The sequence below is a fragment of the Hakea prostrata genome, chromosome 7 (genome assembly GCF_041222555.1).
Source record: "Hakea prostrata isolate BN-2017 chromosome 7, UWA_Hpros_2, whole genome shotgun sequence".
Taxonomy (NCBI): Eukaryota; Viridiplantae; Streptophyta; class Magnoliopsida; order Proteales; family Proteaceae; genus Hakea; species Hakea prostrata.
The window spans coordinates 73,294,071-73,316,662 of record NC_142606.1 but is presented as its reverse complement, the minus strand read 5'-3'; the positions used below and the strand labels follow the sequence as shown (position 1 = coordinate 73,316,662).

Sequence of the window (22,592 nt, the reverse complement as noted above, 5' to 3'; positions counted from 1 at the left end):
GCTAAATCCGCAAGCAAATCGTGAATCCGAATCCGGCAATGAAAATTTAGAGAAGGCATCCGAATCGAAACTTTATCGGATATCCGATAATAATCCGATTCGATAAAATATCCGATTATTGATTGATAATTGTCACTTTTTTACATTTTTTACTATAAATTTCTAATTTCCGATTAGCTAGGCGTATCCGAATCCGATTACCGGTATCCGAATCCGATTATCATCTATTTTTAAAGAAAAATGTTAAATACTTTACTCTATTCGGATAAAAATTTATCCGGATATTATCCGATCCGATAAGCAATTATCCGAATCCGAATCCGGTTGCTTAACGGACGGATACGGATATTTTTCGGTAAGAACATTTTCGGATACTCCTTTAACCTAATAGGGCGGGCGGGGCGGATTTCGGCTATCCATTTACAGGTCTACCTAATACCCTTTTTTTTTGTTTTTTTTTTTTTTGGGGGGGGGGTAACTACTTCAACCTCATACTAATGGGCTTTGTTATGGGCTTGACTATGCTACTTAAAATTTTAATCATGTGCCTACTAACATATCCCCATATGAGGCCCATATGACCTATAAATTCTGCTAATGGGCCCAGCCATGGGCTTACTAACTTACGGGCTTGTTAATGGGCCTTTATACATTTAATTTGTCATATACTTGTGGGCCTACTAACAATTTTGTTATGGGTCTAAATAATCCATTTGTTCTACTGATGGATAACTTAGCCAATGATGGATTTTGTGCCATGGAATGGATCAAGGAACTAAAAATGTTTCCAATATTGACAGCAGCTCCTGCTGAAGCAATTGTAGCAGCTCCGGCACCTATTGATTTTGCACCTTCTTCTCATTTCAGTGCTCGCCTTTTGAATCTTCAGTAGGGGCCTTCGGTATTTTGATTAGAGTAGGGGTCTATGGGTTGTGCATACCATAAATCCCTACTCCATATTTGGTTTCTAATTGGCTTAGGCCCAAATTCAGTTTTAATTATTAATGGACCTTGGCATTTTAAGCTAATCAGAGTAGGATCTTGTATTATCATTTCTTTGTTAGGCTCGGGCCTATAATTAAATTTTGTTAATCCTTGCTAATTGGGCCCTTGGTTCGCATCTGGGCCCATTTGGGTTAGTTTGGTTGGCCCATCAAGTGGGCCGCACACCTAAGCCAGCTATATGATTTGATCACAAGTATGCATTACGAAGGCGGTCTAAACTAGAGTCCAATCTGAAAATCTGAATTCATCCTACTTGGGCTGCTTAATCAAATTGGTTTAGGGATACCATGGGGTTGTTTCATTTCATTATTAATTATTAGACCCCCTTAAAGTGCTATTCGAATCAATGTAAATGGACTTAAACAAAATTAATTCCCATAGAGGCATTCTTGCTTAATTACATACCATGTAGGTCTATTGACATGGCCCGGAAGCCTTGGGCTTTGTTAGCACCAATTCCTAAAGAAAATCCAAAGATCCAAATTAGGTATGTTTCCACTTTTCAGAGTGAGGTTGTTACATTACAAGAATCTAAGTCCTTAAATTTTACAGGTTGTTGGCGCTGGCAAGGAAGAAAATTCGACTGAAACATGAATTTCGACGTTGCAAAAGGCCGAAATTTCGATGTTTCGGTCGAAACTGGACACTTTTTTCTGGAAATTGCAACTTCAATTTTGGGCCTCATATGGATTCAAAATGATTTGGATTCTTGTATACTACTTATTTCAAGCATAATAAACACAATGGAACTAGTATTTTGCCAAAAAAAAATCATTGAAAATTTATCATTCAAGTATACTAACAAATGACTGGTTCCGACAAGTGTAAATTGTATTGCATACAGGCATAGAATCATCAACATACATGAATTGTTTGGTAGAATGGTTACATATACAACAAGTCAATAAAATAAAATGACCGACTAGATCAAATGATGGTGTCTCACATATATCAATTTGAAGCCTATATATCATACATACATAAAATAAAAATGCATAAATTTAGAAAATAATTATTAAAATCAGAAAATGATTTAATGGTAGCAAATAAGAAAAAATAAGTTTAACAAAACACAATCATAGATCATAGTCCTAGGCTAAACATATATTAATTTCAAGACAATACAAGATCATTTAAGACATGAACAAAACAAAAATAAAAAAAGGGGAAGTTTGGAACTGTTGGGTATGGCTAATGCTTCACATTCTATTGTTGCCGGAGTTCCTTTGTAGCTGTTGTGACTTAGGAGGTGTTTTGAGGCAATAAATGAGCAAAAGAGGTTTTTAAAGGCAAAGGAGTCGTGGAAATTAGGTGAAAATGGGATAAAAGTCAACAAAAACTAAGGAAAAACAAGTTGGAATGTTGAAATGGTCGAAATTTTGGTTAAATTTGACACTTTTCCGAAATAATTGGAATTTCGTCGGAAAAATGCAAACATTTCAGTCGAAATTTGACACTTTTCCGAAATACTTCTATGTGTTGGAATTGAATTCTGAAGATGGTGTCGGTGTCTGTCTGAAAATGCAAACATTTGCGCGAAACTAGAGGGTGAGTATTCGATTCAGATTTGGGACAACTTGATGGTTGGTTTGGTGGCTTTGGTCTGGGTGAAAATTTAAGGGTTTTGAGAAATTAATGAGATGGAACTTTTAGGGTTTCTATGGATGGAATGTAATGAGTTTTGGATTGAGTTCTCACCAGGGCAGGGGAGTAGTTGATCCATGTTTTGGGTTTCTTGTCCGGCTGCTTAGACCTGGATAGGATTATGGTGTTGTGAAAATTGATAACAGAAGGGACAAACTTGGGCTTGCACTCTGAGGCTGACAGGATTAGAATATGAAGAATTTGGGCTGGGGGTGATTCAACTTACAGTTTGTGGAGGAACTCTTGGACAGCAGTTGCAAGAGGATGAAAACTTTGAAGTACAGAGTATTTCCAGCGGCTAGAATGATATTGTAGAGAATCAGATCAGGGAGAACTAGTGCTTGTAGAATTCAGTAGAAAGGGTGGAATGGAGACTGGAGAGAGAACATCCATCTCAATTCGACAGTGCTCAAAATAAAAAATCTTATTCATCAAACCATGGGCTCAATGGTTTTATTCATGATAGTTGGCATAGCACTCAATTTAATATTAGGACTCAATTAGAAACTAAGACTCAACATGCGATGCCTAGCGATGACTCACTGCCATATCCTAAGATTACTCCAAACATGATTTAAATAAAAGACTAGTTAAAAATTAAATAACCCTAACTCTGCCTACAATTTTTGATGCTGCTGTAGGGATCCCCACACTTGAGGCTGATTTTGGGAAGCTGAATTGCATCAGCGCTTCATGGATCTTTATCTGAATTGTCTATAGCTAGTTTAATCCTTTCCAATGCAAAGAGATATAGGGCTGAAAGTTGATTCATGATTTTATCTTACTGTTGATAGAATTTCACTTGTCTGCCCTTGTACAGATCTTAAAGAATATTAGAATATTGTAAACCAGCTGATTGTCCTCCATCTATTCTCCATGCACTGCTTGTGGTTTTGATGTGTTCTAGACATTTCCCTTTTTAGTCTATAATATTCGGTCATCTTGTCACGTTCTTTGTTTTTCGGGTTTACCTTTATATTGTGTAATACATACTCTTTTTGTTCATTTATGCAGATTGCGTCTAGCCATGGTATGTTGATGTATAACTAGGTGATGAAGGGCTTGCCTGAGAGAACTGTGGTTCCAAAGATTCCTGCTGGAAATTCAGTTGATTGCAAATACAAGCATCCAGCAACTGTTAGTTCAGACCAGAAATCTGACAACACCAAGTCTTCTAAGACTTCTTTGTGGTCAAGTATATTTGTGTCAACTATTTCATTGTTTGAGACAGACAGCGAAGCATCTGTTCACGAAAAGAGAATATCTGATACCAGAACAAATGGTTGGTCAAATGCTTTGAGGAGAGTTGTGACTGGCAGCTCAATGAAGAGACTTCAAGAGCGGATATTAGGCCCGAGCAAGACCTTTATTTCCAGCTCAACTAGTGAAATATGGCTGTTAGGTGAATGTTATAAAGCTTCGAAAGAAACTTCCTCTAGTGATGCAGGTCATGACAACGGACTCGATGCATTTGAAAAGGATTTCTCATCTAAAATTTGGATGACATATAGGAAAGGTTGATTGTGCAGTCCTTATTTTCTCAATTTATTTCATTAGCCAACTTTGCCATATTAGCATGTTGAGGATGAATGATAGAATTTTTAACTCTGAACAGGCTTCGATGTTATTGGTGATTCAAGATTTACTAGTGATGTCAACTGGGGTTGTATGCTTAGAAGCAGTCAGATGCTAGTAGCCCAGGTGTGTTGTCTCCCCCCCCCTCTTTTTCTTCTTTCAATGGGTCCTGACCCCTTTTACACAAATAAATTTGTAATTGTTATTTCTCTTTCGTTAATGAATTAACTAATTCTTTTGTGATTGCAGGCATTGCTCTTTCATTGTCTGGGGAGATCTTGGAGAAAGCCCTCACAAATGGTAAGATGGAAGACGTAAAATTTGTCATTTTGTTTTCATTTCCATCTTTAAATGTAAACTTGGGTTCATTTTGACAGATAGAGAGTGATATAAGGCTTTCTTTATTTGCACTGTAGGGATGCTCATGATGATCCCTTGTTGATTATGCAGCCATTTGATCAGGAATATATTGAGATTTTGCATCTGTTTGGTGATTCTGTGGCATCTCCCTTCTCCATACACAATCTGCTTCAAGCCGGAAAAGCCTATGGCCTTGCTGCTGGTTCATGGGTTGGTCCATATGCGACTTGCCGCTCATGGGAAACTCTTGCTCGCTCCAAGATACAACAGATTAACATTGGAAGAGACGACCAGTCATTGTCAATGGCTACTTATGTTGTTTCTGGTGATGAAGATGGGGAACGAGGTGGAGCACCAGTTGTCTGTATTGAAGATGCTGCTAGACTTTGTTCTGAGTTTTCCAAGGGTCAATTAGACTGGACACCTATTATTCTATTGGTTCCTTTGGTCCTTGGACTTGACAAAGTAAATCCCAGGTTTGTAAAGATTTTGATAATTGTTGATTTGATATTTCTTCCTTCTTTGTTTTTATTCTTTCCTGCTGTTTTTTTTTCTTTCCCTAAATAAATATATCAACATGGATCTCTCAGCATTATTATTTTTTTACCCTTGAAAATTTAATGGTCTGGAGTGGTTTGTATTCCCTGTGTTTAACGAGTTCAGTGTGGGATATGTATATCTGTCAAAATGAACAGAGGGTTCATCTGTATATGTATATTATTAGTCTGTCCTAGTAAGTAATCAACTGGGTATGACTAGTGTTTCATCTTCATGACATCAAAATATCTATCTCCCCTTCTGGAAAGATCTCTTCTGCTTGTTTCTCATTATCCTTTCTTTAGAAGGAAAATTTGTGGACCCATTTGATAACTCACCAAGTGTGTCTACTTCGAGAAACAACCACAAACAGAGAAACATTTTCTCAAGCGTTTGAGAAAACTTGCTTCTCAAAGTAGAAACAATACTTGCAGGCATTTGATGAAATTTATTGCTTTAAACAAATTTGGAAATTATAATAAAATTTACGAAATTTGCCATTGTTATGTTTAGAATGCCAATTTCATAAATACCCTTCTAAAACTGTTTCATTTAAATCCAATCAGCACCCAAATTTTGTTTCGGGAAATAGACGCAACAACAAATGGTTGTTGCGTCAAAAGTGTTTTTTGAAGCAAGAAACGCCAAAAACTTTTTTTTGGTGGTTTGTCAAACGGATCCTATGTCTGTCACCCATGGGGTTTCAAACATTCAAACCTACTTCCTCTTGAACTTGAAATTTTACTTACATAGTCTTGCGACTAACTCTGTTAGTTTTGGAGGAAATGACAATTTTGCCCTTTCTTTGAAAAAGGGGTTTAAATTTTTTATTCCTCCATCTTCTTCTTCTTATTCTGCAACCCTAACACCGTCAGCTCACAGACCAGTTGCCAGCTGGGCCATCCTGTGTAGCACACCCAATCCAAATACCCTGCCTTAGGAGGCCCTATATTCTTCCTCCCACTCCACCCTAGGGCTGCAACTGGGCCGGGCTGGGCTTTTGCAATCCCAAGCCCAGCCCTATATGTTCCAATCTGAGCCCATTCCCGCCCTAACCCTAGTTCAGGGCCAAGGATTAATGTCCCTGACCCTAAGCCCTACAGGGCCAAGCCAAGCCCTTTCACGCCCTAATTGGGCCGGGTCGGGATGGGTTGGCCTTGATTGGCCCTAATTGGCCTTGCCTTGACCCTGATTAGCCCTGATTGACCCTGTCCCTGGCCTTAATTGGCCCTGATTGACCTTGTCCTTGGCCTTAATTGGCCCTGACCCTAATTAGCCTTGTCCCTGGCCTTGATTGACCCTATCTTGGCCCTAGCATTAATTGGTCATATTATTGGACCTAAAATAACAAATGTAAATTCATAAAAAATAATAATAATAATAATAATAAAAATAAAAGTATCATAAGTAAACTAAAAATAAAATTCATAGAAATATAAGATGATTCAAGCTCATACAAAATGATAAAATAGTCAATAAGTTGATAGTGTTGCTTTAAACATAAATAAATTCATACTCCATAATTCTATATTGATCTCTGAAAGTCTCTCATTGCGTTGATGATGGAAATTGAAAACCTCTCCCATTACTTTGGTGATGGAAATTGAAAACCCTTTCCTTTGATATCCTTATTCAACAAAAAAAAATCATATTCAAAACTTTGTTAACAAGTAAATCAACGATAATTTAGTATTGATATTTTTTTCGTAGTTAAAGAAAATTATATTTTAGTTACAAACATAGCTATCTGTCCTTAATAAGTTTTTCTTTTTTTCCTCTGAAATATCACATTGGAGGCAAAAGAAAAATGTCAATATTCATGATGAGAAGTTGGGGTGTAGATTTGTTAGATATTAATTCTCTATATACTAGCTTTTATTATTTATAATATATTATCTCGCCTTAGTAAAAAAAAAAAAATCAATGATTTTTTGGAACTAAAAATGACTTAATTCAAAAAATAAAAATTATCTTAAAAATAATATAAAATGTGAACTCATAGTCTAATATTATGAAAATGACTGAAGGTCAAAGTCGAGACTTATAGTTATATCAATGTTAATGTGAAGATTATGGTAAAAATCTAATACATGATCAGGGTCAAATTAACATTAAGACTAGAGCCAAAATTAGGGTTAGGATCGGGCCAAAATCAGGTGGATGCTTACTACATTGGTAATGAAGATATAATTTATTTTTATTAATTTTTTTACAAAACATGATCATGTTTTTAAAATCTCACGGGTGTCAAATATTCACCCATGTGGATTATAATTAATTCCTCTCCATATGGGTGGAGGGTCCAAACTCAAATCAGGGCCAAAATCATGGGCCTAGATCAAGGCCAAGATTAGGGCCAATATTAGGGCCAAGATCGGGTCAGAATCAGGGCCAAGATCAGGGTCAGAATCAGAGCCAATCAAGGCCAGAATCAGGGCCAAAATTAGGTCCAAAATCAGGGACGGGCCGGGATGGGTGGGTGGGCCGAGAGTAATCCCGTGCCCGCCCTTGGCCCTAGTCGCAATGCAGTTATTTTTTTCCCAAACTCCACCCCCCCCCCCCCCCCCCCCCCCCCCCCGCGGTTGGGGGGGCCCCCCCCCCCCCCCCCCCCCCCCCCCCCCCCCCCCCCCCCACCACCCCCCCCCCCCCCACAAAAAAAAAAAAAAAAAAAAAGGAACCCCCCCCCCCGATTAAAAATGTTTCTTGCAAATCAGATGGAAGGAAAAGAGCCGTCAATCAGAAAAATAATAAACTAATTAGTAGTTTCAAATAATTCCAATTAAAGTAGGTGAAATGATGTAAGTCCCAAGACCTGAACCTCTCTGCATTAGGTTCCCCCTCCCACTTTCTAATGAGGTTTTGTCTTGGTAAGGGCATTTTAGTAATCTACCCAGCTAGGGTCTTACATTCTAGTCCTTCTGTTTAGTTCAGCTATTCCAGTAATTTATTTATATATTGTAATAAGGCAGAGCATGATGGAATCCATGTAAAAGGCCCAGCTATGAGACTTCAATTCCAACTTTAGTTACAATTTCTGTGTTTTTCAGCGTACGTCCTAGTTCTATTAGGACTCTCTGGCTAGTGCTATACAGGATAAAAAAAATACCCCCTCCAATCGATGGAACAAGTACCGCTGATTTTTTTGAATGGTTTCCACAGCATTGCTGCCAGCTATGTTGTCTCTTTACTGTTCTCAGACATAATGATCTCTCTGCCTCAGTAAGAAACCCCCAAGGTGTTTGGTGCAAGGTTCTTCGTGAACTCAACCATAGATCCTTCAATCTTGGTTGTGGATTCAGCCTACACTAGCCATTTCTAGACCCTCTAGAGTTCAGGATAAGATTTCCTGATGTAACCTAGAGCAAGGAACAAATTTTGATCGAAACTGAAGTTTTAACCCAGGGAAAATGTGAGATTTCCAGGAAACCATTGACTCTTTTTTTTTTAAATTTCAACCCTAGGTTTCGGGCCTTATATGACCTCCATTTCGTTTGATTTCTTGCCTCGTACTTATTTTAAAGCATAATAAACACAATGGTACTGGTATTTTCCCAAAATAACCACTGAAAATTTATCATTCAAGTATACTAACAAATGACTAGTTTTGACAAGTACAAATGGTATTGCATACAGGCATAAAATCATCAACATACATGAATAGTTTGATAGAATGGTTACGTATACGACAAGTCAACAAAATAAAATGACCAACTAGATCAAGTGATGGTGTCTCACATATATTAAGTTGAAGCCCATATATAATATATACATATGTATTTTTCAAAATACATAATTTAAAAAATAGTTATTAAAATCAGAAAAAAAGATAGAAAAAATAAATAAATAAATAAAAGTTTAACAACACACAATCATAGATCATAATCCTAGACTAAACATATATTAATTTCAAGGCATTACAAGATCATTTAAAGCATGAACAAAACAAAAATAAAAAAGGGGAAGTTTGGAATTGTTGGGTATGGCTCATGCTTCACATTCTATTGTTGCCGGAGTTTCCTATGTAGTTGTTGTGGCTTAAAAGGTGTTTGGAGGCAAAAGATGAGCAAAAGAAGTCTTTGAAGGAAAAGGAGTAGTGGAAATTAGGTGAAAATGAGAACGAGGAAAAATATGTTGGAGTGTCGGAACATGTGAAATATAGGTTGAAACCTCCGAAATGGTCGAAATCTGTGTAATTTCAGTCAAAACTGACTATTTTGTCGAAATAATTCTTATTTTGTTTCAATTTCCAAAAGTGCAGTAAAATTTCGATTGAAATTTCAACCATTTCATTCAAAATTTATTCCCTAATCTAGAGTCTGGGCCAGTTTTCAGGATCCTCTTAGGTGAACCAGCATTACAATTAGGGTTAAGTCTCACTCTCTAGGGCTTGATTTTAGTGGATTCTCAATGGACAGAAGCTATACTTGACCAAATATGACATGTGGATGAACATGTTTGACTTCCAAACATTGGGGGATATGAATTGGGAAGTCTGGGTTAAGTGGGGGAATGTTTTAGGGTTTGGCCTGGTTAGTTTTAGGTCTGAAATTTGAAGAAAACAATTCTGTTTTATCAGAATTTCAGTTTGCAGAACTATTCTTCTAGCTAGGGTGTAGGGTCCAAAACTAGGTTTCCAATTATTCTTCTAGCTAGGGTGTAGGTTCCAAAACTGGGTTTCCTTCTTGGCTTAGGACTCTTGGTTAGGGTTAGGTTTTGGAGCGGAGGTAGCGAAGGTGTAGGGGAAGATGGTCCTAAACGCGTTTAGGGTTTGGTTGAAGGGTTCGCAAGCTATGAGAGTTTAAGTCAAACGAGGATTAGGATTAGGGTTAGACTACAGTTTGGGTTGGTCCGATCAGGCTGAAATTGGGAGGGAAGGTCACTAGGGTTAGGGGAATGATATTCCTAAAGTTTGGGGCAGATCTAATGGTTAGGTTACCGTAGATCTGACCTTGAATTTTTTGTCTAAGAAAAAGTCTGGAAATCCCAGAATATTCCAGATAAATAAAAAAAAGGTGATTGGGGCATTAGGGTTTGGGAGGGTGGCTAAGGGTAGGGGGTAGAGGTGTACTTGATTAGGGAATGGACTGTTGTGGTCCTTGTGGATGATCATTGAGTAGAAGACTAGAAGGTCTTCCATGGCTGCCGCAAGTTGAAGAAGATGGAAAGAATTAAAATTACAGGAACCTCTCAAAACCCTGGTCCTAGCTTGCACCCGTGACTCCCAAGTCTTCCTTCAGTGCTTGTTTATTCAATTTATCAAATCTGATTTTTACACAAGGGGGTGGCTCTCTTTATAGCATTACATTGGAGGAAAACTAAACTAGGACTCTAGAAAGAAACCAACTTGCACTCAATTTAGGGCCTGTTTGGTTACTTGAGTCTAAAGATTTTAAAAATCTAAAGATTTCAACTCTATAGATTTCAAATCCATGGAGTCATGGTTCATAAAATTAACTGTTATAAAGATTTCAAATCTATAATAAATTTATTTTATTTTTTAATTACCATATTTTATCATATCATATTCAAATGTTTAACGTTTTTATAGTAATGATGAAATCTTTGGATTTCACCTCATACCCATAAATCTACAGATTCACGTTTTTAGTGTAAAAAGGTGAATCTCTAGATTTCATGAATCCAGAGATTGACACAACCAAACGGGTATAAATCTTCCATTTGTATCTAGAGATTTGAAATCTCTTGATTCATGTAACCAAACAGGCCCTTAAGAAATCCAATTTGGATTGGATTCCCTTTACAACTTAAATAAAATAATTAGACTCCTATTCAAAACTATCTTGCAAAAATAAGCAACCATCTTCTAGAAGGAATCCTACTTGGAAATTGGATTACATTAGGGGACTCTTACTTAGGCATGGACTTTCACTCCAACAAGGACTCCTCATAACTCATGATCCAAATTATAAAGTAAAAGTAGTCTAGAATCCTTGAAAGGAGTGGATTCTAAGGGAATCCTTCTGTAATTGGGACTCCTACCTAGACTGGGACTCTAATAACTTGACCAAACAAAACTGGTCTCAAAAATATAAGTAGATATTGACTCTTAATGGTAGTCTGTATCTGACCAGCCCTACTAGGGCTCCAAAAGAGTGGGTGAAATGACCAAAATATCCCTGGAAAGGCCAGCATTTGGCCAGCATTTGGTGCACCTTTTGGGTCTGTTTTAGGGTCCAAATCTAGATGACTTTTATGTGGGCCAGTCCTGGTCACATCATTCTCCCATCCAAGTAACTGACAACCCTTTCTTTGGAGTTTCAAAAACAGTTAGAAGTGACAGACAATGAATGCGTGGGTAGTGTTTGTATTCCCTGGCTATGATGATTATTGTGTCTTGGTGATTTTATCATCACTGAACTCAAAGCAGCTACAGAAATTCTGCAATATCTTGATTAAGGGTCTAAATTCGGTACGGTATCGAATAAATTCACCTTATACCATTACCATAGTGAATACGTACAATACAAATGTGTCATATACCTATGGTACCATATTTATTTTGTATAATAGGATTTTGATATTTGGTATGATATCGGTGCAGTGGGGTTCATTTGTATCATTTTGTCCAAACCATTACCATACCATTTATTAAACGGTACAGCTATGTCATTCCATATTTGTTTGTTAATGTTATATGGCACTGTTTTGGTTTCGGTAGTTTGTATATGTTTGAATTGACAGTCATAATTTTAATAGCAAATAGCTGTTTTTTATTTGATAAAGTAGCTAATAAGTTGGGTTCACATTCATTGAAAGGGTTTCCAAGTTGATGATCCTTGGATACTTGGAATCTGACATGTAAAGCTAGGTATCTGTTTGATGGAATCTAGATGTCTTGGGGATGCACCCACTGTGTATTCACAGAACTTTGAATTGTTCTTAAATGTTTAGCCCCACAGATTACTCAATCCTTTACGTTCCTGGCTTTGGCATTGATGCTTTGCTTGCAAAGACAACTGATCACTTATTTACTCGTCCTAATGCAACCAGTCCAAAATGGTTGTCAAAGTGTCTGCCTAGGCCCATTTTTGGGTTTGCCTTGATTTTCGTTGCCCTCTATCGCCTTGCCTTGACAACCATGCAGTCCCTTCACACCCCCAAAACAAACCCCCCCCCCCAAAAAAAAAAAAAAGAAGAAAAGAATAAAAAAAGAAAAAGAAAAGAGCACCCATCCCACCCACAAAAAAAAAAAAAAAAAAAAAAAAACCCAACCAAAAGAAAAGAAGAAATGTATTTCTGGCCGTTTTTGTTTGCTGCCTTCTGAGTTCTGACCTGTTGTCAAATTGGAGCACAATTTTCTTATTGTTGAAACTGTATGGTGTGATAATCCTGAAGCATCTAGGTAGTGGTTTAGTATGTAATTTACATTGGTTATGTCTCTTTTGCCCAGTGGGTGACAAGTCTTTTTTTCCTTCTGAGTGAACAACTACTTGGTCGAAGTGCAAACAACTTATTGAACTAGCATGCTGAATAAAAAAATATATTGAAAATTTTATTGTTAAACCATGGACAAGTTTACCAAAATGTTCTCTAAAGTCCTGGTCTGTGGTATTCCTATTTATTGTTGTTTAAATTTAAATGGTTCTTCAGTGAAATTTTTAGCATGAAGTTATATTCTAATTTTTTTTAATGCATAGAATGTCTTACATGTTGGCCTTTTTTATCAGGTATATTCCGTTGTTGTGGGCCACATTCACCTTTCCTCAAAGCCTTGGCATCATAGGTGGGAAACCAGGGGCGTCAACGTATATTGTTGGTATGCAAGATGACAAAGCATTCTATCTTGACCCTCATGAAGTTCAACCGGTACAGTGAAACCCTACCTTATCTCTCCATTATATTTGAAGTATAATGTCCTATCATCAGTCATTCAGATAAGATTTTTAGTTGCAAGTAGAAATCAGTACCTTGTAATCGGCTTAAGAACTGAACAATAGAGAAGAGAAGAAGAAGAAGGAAGAGAATATTGCTAGGTTTGGAGGAGACCCTGCGATTAGAGTCTAATCACAGGTCCAGTTTATTTATAATTCAAATACCGACAGTAAAAAGTCCCTGGCAGTGTTCGTAATTGGAGGCAGATCTTACTTTGTAAGAACACTAAAAATAAAGAAAAGAAACAAGGACAAAAGTACCCTTAAGTTGCCACATTTTAACACACACCCTCAAGCTGGAGCATATAAGTCACCTGTGCTCTGCTTGGTACAATTAGAAGAAAACTTAGGAGCAAGGTCTTTGATAGACATATCTGCTAATGGGTCAGATGAGGGCACAAGTGATGTGAACTAGGATCTATGTTTGATTGATTGACGAAAAGCCTTAGATCTAGGTCCACTCCAGGATCCTCTTCAAGAGATTAAGCAGTCTTCTAGGTTAAGAATACCCTATGGTTGAAGAAAACAGGCTGGTTAAGGGGTTCTAGGGCTGGGAGTGGGGTGGGGTTAGAATTGGCTACGGTTTGGGCTGGGGTTTTGAAATTCCAACATGGTTCCATTGCTGTAATTTTATTTTTTGATGGGATTTCAAAGGCTAGGGTTTTGAGAATTTTAGGGTTTCTAGGGGAATGGCTGGGGTTAGGGTGATGTAAACCAAGGAGGATGGGATCAATGAATTTTCAGAATTTCCCCATTTTTGGTAAATCCAGGGTTTTAGGTTTGAATTGGGTAATTTTGGTAAGCCATGGAAATGTCCAATGGGGTGAGAACTTGACCTAAGTGATCCAGGGAAGTGGGGGAAAGTTTCAAAACTTCTATGGGATGAGAACGAAAAAGTTGAAAAGTTGGGTCAGATGCTAGGGAAGGATGAGGGATTTCTTCAAAACATTCTTTTCATGTAGTTTTTATTTTCATCTCATTCTTTTTTTCTGTTCTTTTTTTCTTTTTCCCTGCTGATTTATTTTTCCTGTTTTTCCGCCAGAAACGGAGCACCTAGAGAGGGGGAGTGGTTTGGGTGGCATTGAGGGGTTGGGGAGGTGGGGAATTAATTCCAGGGGAGTTGTAGGGGGTTTGGGAATGGATTTCAAGCCCGAACAGGGAGGGAAAGGGGCTTTAGAGGGGCTGCAATGTTCAGAGGGTAGGGTTCCTGGGTTGCACAGAAGCAGAGGAAGAATGAGAGGGTCTGTGATGGGGCAAAGAGAGCTGGACTTACCTGGGAACTCCTGATCTAAACTTCTGGAGATTGTAGTTTTGATCCCTTGCTGAAATCGTTAGTTGATTGCTTGGCTGTGAACTGAATTTGCAAAGATAAAAACACTAGATAGACAGGGGACCCTGCCCACCTCCTTGGTGTGCGCTCGTTCTTTATTCATTCAAAACTGGAAAACTCTATGTGAGGCTTGAAAATTTATAGCCTTTATAATCTATGAAAGAAAATCTAATTCTATTCCTAATTTACTATTAACTTAGGTTCCTTATCTAACTAGGAACCTTATCCAACTAACTCTATCAGATAACTAGCTTATCCAACCAACTGAAACACTTTAATTGGCACTCTTAAATCAGATTAGAATCCCAATATGAAATAAACTACCAAATCCTAATGTGAAACAAACAGCCAAATGAAGAGACTGGGGCAAATTCACCCTAGAGGGATGCCTTTAAACTAGGAAATACTGAGCCCCCTTGCGGCTTTTGGGGGTCCTCCTCTTCATGTTCACATTGTAGTGTTATAGTCAAAGGTGGAGGAGGGATTGGGGAAGGTATTCCTAAAGGAATTAGGGTTTGGATGAGTGGTTTGAAAGTTATGACTGAAAGTAGGGTTAGGGTTTCTAGGGTTTTGGAAATCTAGGGCAGCAAGGGAATTATGGTTAGTTAGGGTTTGGAATGGTCAGATTGGGTTAAAATTGGGAGGAAAGGTCACTAGGGTCAGGGGATTGACATTCCAAAAGTTCGTGACAGATCTAATGGTTTGATTGCCATAGATTTGACCTTCAAATTGGGGTCTCTAACTCTCTATACAAGTCTGAAAATATCAGAAAATTCCAGAAAAATAGGAGGGAGAATGATATGGGAATGAAAGTTATGGTTTTAGGGATTTGGGGGAAGAGGGAGGAAGAAGAGGGAAGGGGTTGGGGTTGAGGTTGGGGCTTGGTACTTATAGAGGATGAAGGAAAACTGGAATTTCCAAAATTCTGCAAAATTCTTCATTCCTTGGCTGCTGCATTTCCCCTCCATGCGAACCCGCAACCTCTAATCCTTGCTCCTTCAATGTTAGCTCTATTTCATTAATCACAAGCTGATTGTTTACAGCTTAGAGAGGCTCATTTATAGCCTACATGAAGAAACTCATGCTAGGACAACTTTAGGAAATAAATCCACCAAGGAGTCTAATTTATAAAACAACTTAAACTGAAACTCCTACTTGACTAGAGACTCTTATCACACAAGGAACCTTCATATCTCACTATAGGAGAGTCCAAATTGAATTCAAGAGTAGATATGGATCCTTGCAGGAAGTAGGACAAAACTGATTCACAACCTAGGAATCCTACCTAACAAGGACTCTTTAAAAACTTAACCACTATGGACTCAAATTCAAAATTAAAAATAGATCTATGGTCCCACAAACATAATGGACTCAACTAAACCCTGACTTGGACTCAACGGAAATGTGCAAAATTCCCGAACTACCCTGCTAGTATTAGAGGGCCATAGGGTCTACCTTTGGCCTTAATTCGGCCCTGAATCAGGTTTGCATCAATTCTCCCCTTCTTGAAAACATTCATCTCCTGAAGAAATGTACCTATCATGTGATTCTGGATCAACTTTCTGGAGATCTTCAGTGTGAACTCGCCATTGCGTCTTGCAATGATGTAGAGGGAGTGACATGTGCAGCAGCTTGTACCATTCCTAGGCAAAACTCTAGCAAGGTTGGAATAGTAGGAATGGAATCTGGCAGGGTAAAGTCAACATGCTTATGCTTGAAATCAGCCATCATGCACCTAGAATCTTCCTTACACTTCGCTCCCTTTGGCACTGTCATCTTCTGATGACGTGGAATTAGGGTTATGGTTTTAGTGTTTTGGGGGATGAGGGGAGCCTCCGAATGAGGGAGGAAGAATAGGGAAGGTGTTGGCTGGGGCTTAGTACTTGGAGAGGAGGAAGGAAACTGGAAATTCTTCATTCAATGGCTGCCACAATTCCCCTCCATGGGAACCTATGACCTCTAATCTTAGCTTTATTTCTTTAATCCCAAATTGATCTGTTACAACCTGGAGGCTTTTATATCCTCTGAGGAACTCCACTGACTCAACTTTAAGGAATAAATCAAACTAGGAGTCTAATTTATAAAACAACTTCCTACTTGACTAAAGATTTTTATCACGCGAGGAACCTTCATATCTCATTCTAGAAGAGTCCATATTGAATTCTAAGAGTAGATATGGGATCCTTATAAGAAGTAGGACAAAACTAGAGGGCTCCTTCGTATGGGCATGGGGATGGATTGTGTCTAGTATTCAGATTTCAGAGTATGAATTTCAAGGGATGGATCCACTTGGGTACTCAACTTGGAATTGAAGCCTGGGAGCTTTTTGGTTTTTGTATTTGTGTTTATTGACTTTGGTATGTATACATTTGTTCAATTTTACTAGTCTTTATATTTGTCGTGGACCAATGTGAAGGAGAAAATGGGATTTTCTTTTCTCCAATAGTTGGATTGTAAGCATTCAACAAACTTTAGGTTGTAAAAATTTCTGACTCGCATTGTATTGCTCTGCTAAATATAATTGAGCTGGCTAGATATTTTAAGAGTGGCAATTCACTTTCAATGCCATAGTGTTCGGAAAATTTTACAACCTGGAGTTTGGGGAATGCACACAGTTCAATTGCTGGAGAAAGCAATTCCCCACTTTCTCCTTCACATTGTTCCACATTGTATTTGTCATTTTGTATCAAACATTTAAAGTATGTTGTACAATATGTTCAAGCATGAATTAGATTGCATTTAAGCAAGGTTCATTTAAAGTATCTTGGGAAGTATGCAATGATTGGAATGAACTAGCAATACTTTAAATGAACCTTGCTTGGGAAGTATGCAATGATCAGAATGAACCTTGTTTATTTGATACTAACACTTGTATCAAACATTTAAAGTATGCAATAAATTGTATTCTAACTCTTGAACAAATTGTCTACTTCAAAAGTATCCAATGACAGTTGAACAAATCCAACACTAACACTTGAATGATAACTCTTCATTATTTTTTTTTAACAAAATACTTGTGGCATTGTGTTCTTTATGCTTTAATTAGGTAGTATGCAAGAAATCAGATAAAAAGACCATGTAAAATCTTCTAAAACCACCTGGGAAAATTCCCGAGTTTTGACCGAAATTTTGGATTGTATTCTAACTCTTGAACAAATTGTCATTGTCTACTTCAAAAATATACAATACAATGACAGTTGAACAAATACAACACTAACACTTGAATGATAACTCTTCATTAGTTTTTTTAGCAAAATACCTGTGGCATTGTGTTCCTTATGCTTTAAATAGGTAGTATGCAAGAAATCAGATAAAAAGACCATGTAAAATCCCCTAAAACCAAAACCACCTGGGAAAATTCCTGAGTTTTGACCAAAATTTTGGAAATTTTGGTACCTTCTCATTTTCGAGTTCGAGGCTGGTCAGAACCAGCCTCGAAACCGAGATTTTGAACCTTGGTCAGGAGTTCTATTAGAACAAAAGTCATTTTAGTTTTGCAGTTTTATTAGTTAGGATCTCTTTAAAACAGAATCCCTTGTCTGTTTTGTTTTCAAAGTTGAGTCCTATTAGGTTTAGTCCAATAAAGGCTATAAATACAGTCTATTGCTTGTAACTAAATAGGTTTTTGGATGAATACAATTAATAAAGGAGACTAACAGCATTGGATTGAGGAATCGAGTAGGGTTGTTGGGTTGTAAGTGCAGGAATTTCCTGCGGCAGACTGGCGATTGGCATCCTGGCATTCAATCTTCTTCCCTGAGCACTGATTGCTAAGTCCTTATTCCCAACCTTCCCTCTCTCATGCTGTCCATCGCAGCTGACCCTAAAACCCCGCCAGACCCATTCGGCCCCCTTTCTTCCAGAGACCTTAGAACTCCGTATCCCTCAATCCCCCCACCAGCCCCATCTCTTTGGGTCCTCCCCCCTCCCCCTCTTTAGCATTCGTCCCAATCCTCCCTAATTCTCTTCGTAACCCTAAATCCTGCCCTAGTTTTCATCATCATCCACACACACACTGCCTTGTCCCACTAATGGGGTCCCTGGTTCTTGCCCTCCATCGTTCTAGGCCTGCTGTCGGCCTAGCTTCATTCCTTTCTCCCACTTCTCCTAAGGTTATCTTAGGTCTCCCCTAGCTCTTCTGTTCCTTCTTGGTTATATCACTTCTCCGCGAGCTTTTGGTCTCCGTTGCGCCGTGCCCCTCCCTTTCTCTAAGCTTTCCTTTGGGAGCCTCCCGCCCTCTTTGTCGTTTCTTATCTTATCCTCCTGTTTTGCCACTCATCCATCTTGCTCCTCATTTCGCTCCGGTTTTCTATGTTCTTTTAACCCCAACCTCCCCGTCATCATAGCTGATTGCCGGTCCTTATTTCCTTTGCTTTTGGCCCTGTTTTCATCTCGTATTTCCCATAGGCTAATCCCTTAACTAGATCACTATTCTTTCTAGAATCACAACCTATTCACTCCATTCAGCACTCGACTCAAACCCTAGCCTAGGGATGAGAACCCTAATTTCCCAAATTCTGCCTGGGTAATCTGAACTTCTCCCTTCGGTTTGTTTTCGTCTGAGTCTTCTCTGCCGCCTGTCTCCCTCCCCTACGCCCTCAAAATCTTAATCCCTAACTTCGGGGTTGAATCCAGTTTGCCTATTAATTCCTTTCTCTTGTTGGTCCTCATCTTTGAGGCTGCCCAAAAAGCCGAATGTCTCTTCAATCATCCACTCATAATGGCAAATAAATTCCAATCCAAATATCTCTTCAATCATTCCGCATTGCGTAATTCCACTGTTGTGTCCCGTCATCTTGATTGTTGTTATTAATCCAACATCCTAACTTAGTCCTTGGTTGTCCAAGCAACTTGTCCTGGTTTCCCTTTGGTCTTTGGCTTATCAAATCGCAAGTTGCCAACTTATATGGTTGTATCCATATTTTACTAGGGGTTATTGGTAAATAAAGGAAAAGAATGGCATAAATATAATGTAGGGAAATCCCTAAAAGAAAACACAAACAAGCGCCAAAGGGTGAACTTGGTTGGGGAAAACATTCAATGGCAAGATGTAAATAGCATGAAATGGTACGGACGGAAATTAAGGTAGGAAACAATCATTAAATAAGTTAACCTGGGGGAGAAGAGAGAGAGTTGTTTGAATGGAAAATAAACCAAAAATAATGGGTAAATAGGATGTGATAAGGCCTAGATTAAAGGAAATAAAGAGGCAACCAGTCCTAATTAGACATCTATCTGGGACAATTATGGAAACACCAAATAAAGCAACTATAAGCAATAGATCAAGCGAAAATCATGGTGCAAAAGGAATCCACTACCAAAAATAAGGTTGGAACAGGGAATCACGATTGTCTTTGTCAAATTCATGCAGCCGGCAACCAGTAGCAGCACAGCAGAAAAAAAAGAAGAGGACTGAAGACACACAGCTCTGAATGTATGGTTGTCCCCCCCCCCCCCCCCCAATCTCAGGGCTTTATGTCCAACAGAAAGAAAAAAAAAAGATTTTCCAGATTCTTTCTTTTTCCTAGATGCTTTGTCAAAGCTTGTTGTTGGGACAAGGCTTCTTGTTGTTGTTGTAGATGCTTTGACAGCCAACACGTGCTTGGGCAGCTTTCTTTTCTTCTTCTGTCTCAGCCCCCAAGGAGAAAGCAAAACACAAAGGGCTAGGAGTGGGCCTGCAAACATTGACCAACCAAAGAACCCTTGTCCAAGCAGCAGAAATACTCAAATCAGATATGTCCCCAGTATATGGAACCAATATATTAAATCCTCCTTTATGAACAAGGGTTTCCTTCTTCAAAATTGATACCCAAGATGACTGTCAAGATGGCAACTATTTTTGGCTCTATTGTGGTATCAGTTATAATGAAAAATAGAAAAGAAGAAGAAAGATCAAGTTCATAGTAGGTTCACCTCTTAATCTGTGTAGACTCCAAAGAGTAAGCCTTATTTCTAGTGTTTAGAGTACATTAAAAACATAAACGGAAAAAGGTTCAACTCCTATTTTCAATCCAACTCCAGGGGACTCAAAAGTCATATTCTCCATCTAACTCTAGGGCTTCTCAAGATTAGCTTTTAGCACTAATCCTGAGATCCTCTCTTTCCCGTTTCTTATTTCCCTTGTTGCTAACAATAGTTCTAACAGTATTCAAGTTCAGATTGAATGAATGAAGTTTTGGTTTATGTTACTAGATTGGTGTGAATGCTTGTTTTGACCGTCTCCACTCCCTTCCTTTGTGCTTGCTTTTCTTTTTCTTGTGTATGATCTTTCTCTCTCCACCATGTAAGTTGATTTTGAGTCCTTTGGTAATCATGGTTCTCAGTTGAGGTTAGGACTGAAGGAACTCTTTCCCTGGGCAATTTAAACAGTGGTTTCCCCTTAAGCATTTCACCTTTCTACTACAAGTTTCATAGCCAGATTCAGACATGTTTTCAGCTTTACTACGACCTGTTTGCAATGTTGGTGTTGTGCTATCGACAGGTCTCTATGACCTGTTCCCCAAATTTCTGAATTTTCCCCCCTCCCTTTTAAGTGATTCCTGTTCTATCTCTCTTTTTTCTTCTGATAGTTGAAGATGATCCATTTTTCCCTTTCCCACAATTCCTTGTCTCTTTGTTTATTCAGTACAATTTTTCCCCACTTTCCATTAGTAGCATATCATCATTACTTTGCTCTTCCTAGTTACCTGTCCCTCTAATACATTGCATCCCATTTCCTTGAGCCCCATTAGTTTGTGCCACTGCCAACTTATTATAAAGTTCTGTTTGCTTAGTTTGGACAAGGCTGCTTCTTTTTGTTGTTATTTAGAATTCCACTGCTGGTTTTATTTACTTGTAAATAGATAGTCTTGCAACTTGTGCGCATGAATTGAGATATCTAATACTTCGGTGGGCTGTAAGTAATCCAACATGGGGTAAGCCAACCTGGATCCACATCAGATTGGCATAAAAAGGTGGACGTTTAGTGGGGTGATTAGCCAGCTAAACTGAAAACATGGACTCTTGAGATGAATATAATGAAGGACAATGATTTTGGGTGTTCTTTGGATTTCTGTTTATCAGCTCCTCAGTTTCTCCCCTTCTCCTACCTTAGTACTTCATGTTGAGTGTGCATTTGTTCTATATGGTTATTGGCTAAATTAATGGATTGTATTTGACTGATATTCCGATTTGTTTGTTTCCATCAGGTGGTTGATATTAGGGAGAACTTTGAGGCCGATACTTCATCCTACCATTGCAGGTAGTTTTGCGTACAGTTGCAGACATGAATGTTAATCTATATTTATTTTCATACTCTATTGTTACCTTTTCTGTAATTTGTCTTGCAGTGTCATACGGCAATTTCCCTTGGATATGATTGATCCCTCCTTGGCTATTGGTTTCTATTGCCGAGACAAAGGTTTGCTAGCTTTCCTTGGTTGTTTACCTTTTATTACAGGGAAATATTTTCTTTTGACATTTTAATCGAGGTGATGTGCAGGTGACTTTGATGATTTTTGTGTTCGAGCTACTAAGCTTGCAGAGGAATCAAATGGTGCACCGCTGTTTACTGTTGCTCAATCCATTAAACTTTCAAAGACAATGAACCCTGATGTCATTGTCAATGAAGTCGGTGACAACACTGGCGAAACAGGAGTGGATAATTTCTATGACCAGGAGAACATGAACGATTCATTGACACAACAACCACCTGAGGACGACTGGCAACTCCTTTGAAATTTGAATGAAAGCCCCAGACATGGATTGGGTTTCCTTTCTACGTCCCTTTAAATAGACATTGCCTTTGCATGCTATACCAGCATACGACTATCCTCTTCTTTCTGTTTCTTACTTAACGTGGAGCTCTTTTAAGCGAAACTTTGTATATATGAAGGGCTATGTTATTCTTTTTTTCTTTTTTTTTTTTTTTCTAAATGATAAAAGAAGGGCTATGTTATTCATTCCCCTCATAATTTATTGATTGAAATGATTTTTTCCCTGTTTTTGGTTGTTCTTTCCCTAATCATTTATTGATTGGAATGATTCCCCCCCTAAAAGAGATGATATGGATAAACCATGTTGGGCTGTGGCCGTACTTTACGAGATGTGCACCAGATTTCAGCTCCCTTCTATCATCGTGTGATCGAGAAGATTTTACTAGAAAAAAGTGTTGGTGAGAAATGATATTTTTCAGAGTAAATTGTATTGGCACCCCAAAATGGAGGTTTTAAAACACTGACATTCCACTTTACGTTTAAAAAATACAAAAT

The 22,592-nt window shown here is 38.3% G+C and overlaps 1 protein-coding gene across 1 annotated transcript in view; it reads left to right on the top strand.

Moving 5' to 3' along the window:
• Positions 1–22,342, top strand: part of LOC149012041 (cysteine protease ATG4-like) — a 29,541-nt gene extending 7,199 nt beyond the window's left edge. Inside the window, exons 2-9 of the mRNA XM_089161222.1 lie at positions 3,664–4,165; positions 4,265–4,350; positions 4,474–4,524; positions 4,675–5,060; positions 12,810–12,948; positions 21,531–21,583; positions 21,672–21,742; positions 21,824–22,342. Coding sequence (XP_089017348.1) covers positions 3,703–4,165; positions 4,265–4,350; positions 4,474–4,524; positions 4,675–5,060; positions 12,810–12,948; positions 21,531–21,583; positions 21,672–21,742; positions 21,824–22,059 — 1,485 coding nt within the window. The 5' untranslated portion in view covers positions 3,664–3,702 and the 3' untranslated portion in view covers positions 22,060–22,342. The remainder of the gene's footprint in view (positions 1–3,663; positions 4,166–4,264; positions 4,351–4,473; positions 4,525–4,674; positions 5,061–12,809; positions 12,949–21,530; positions 21,584–21,671; positions 21,743–21,823) is intronic.
• Positions 22,343–22,592: the final 250 nt, after the last annotated feature.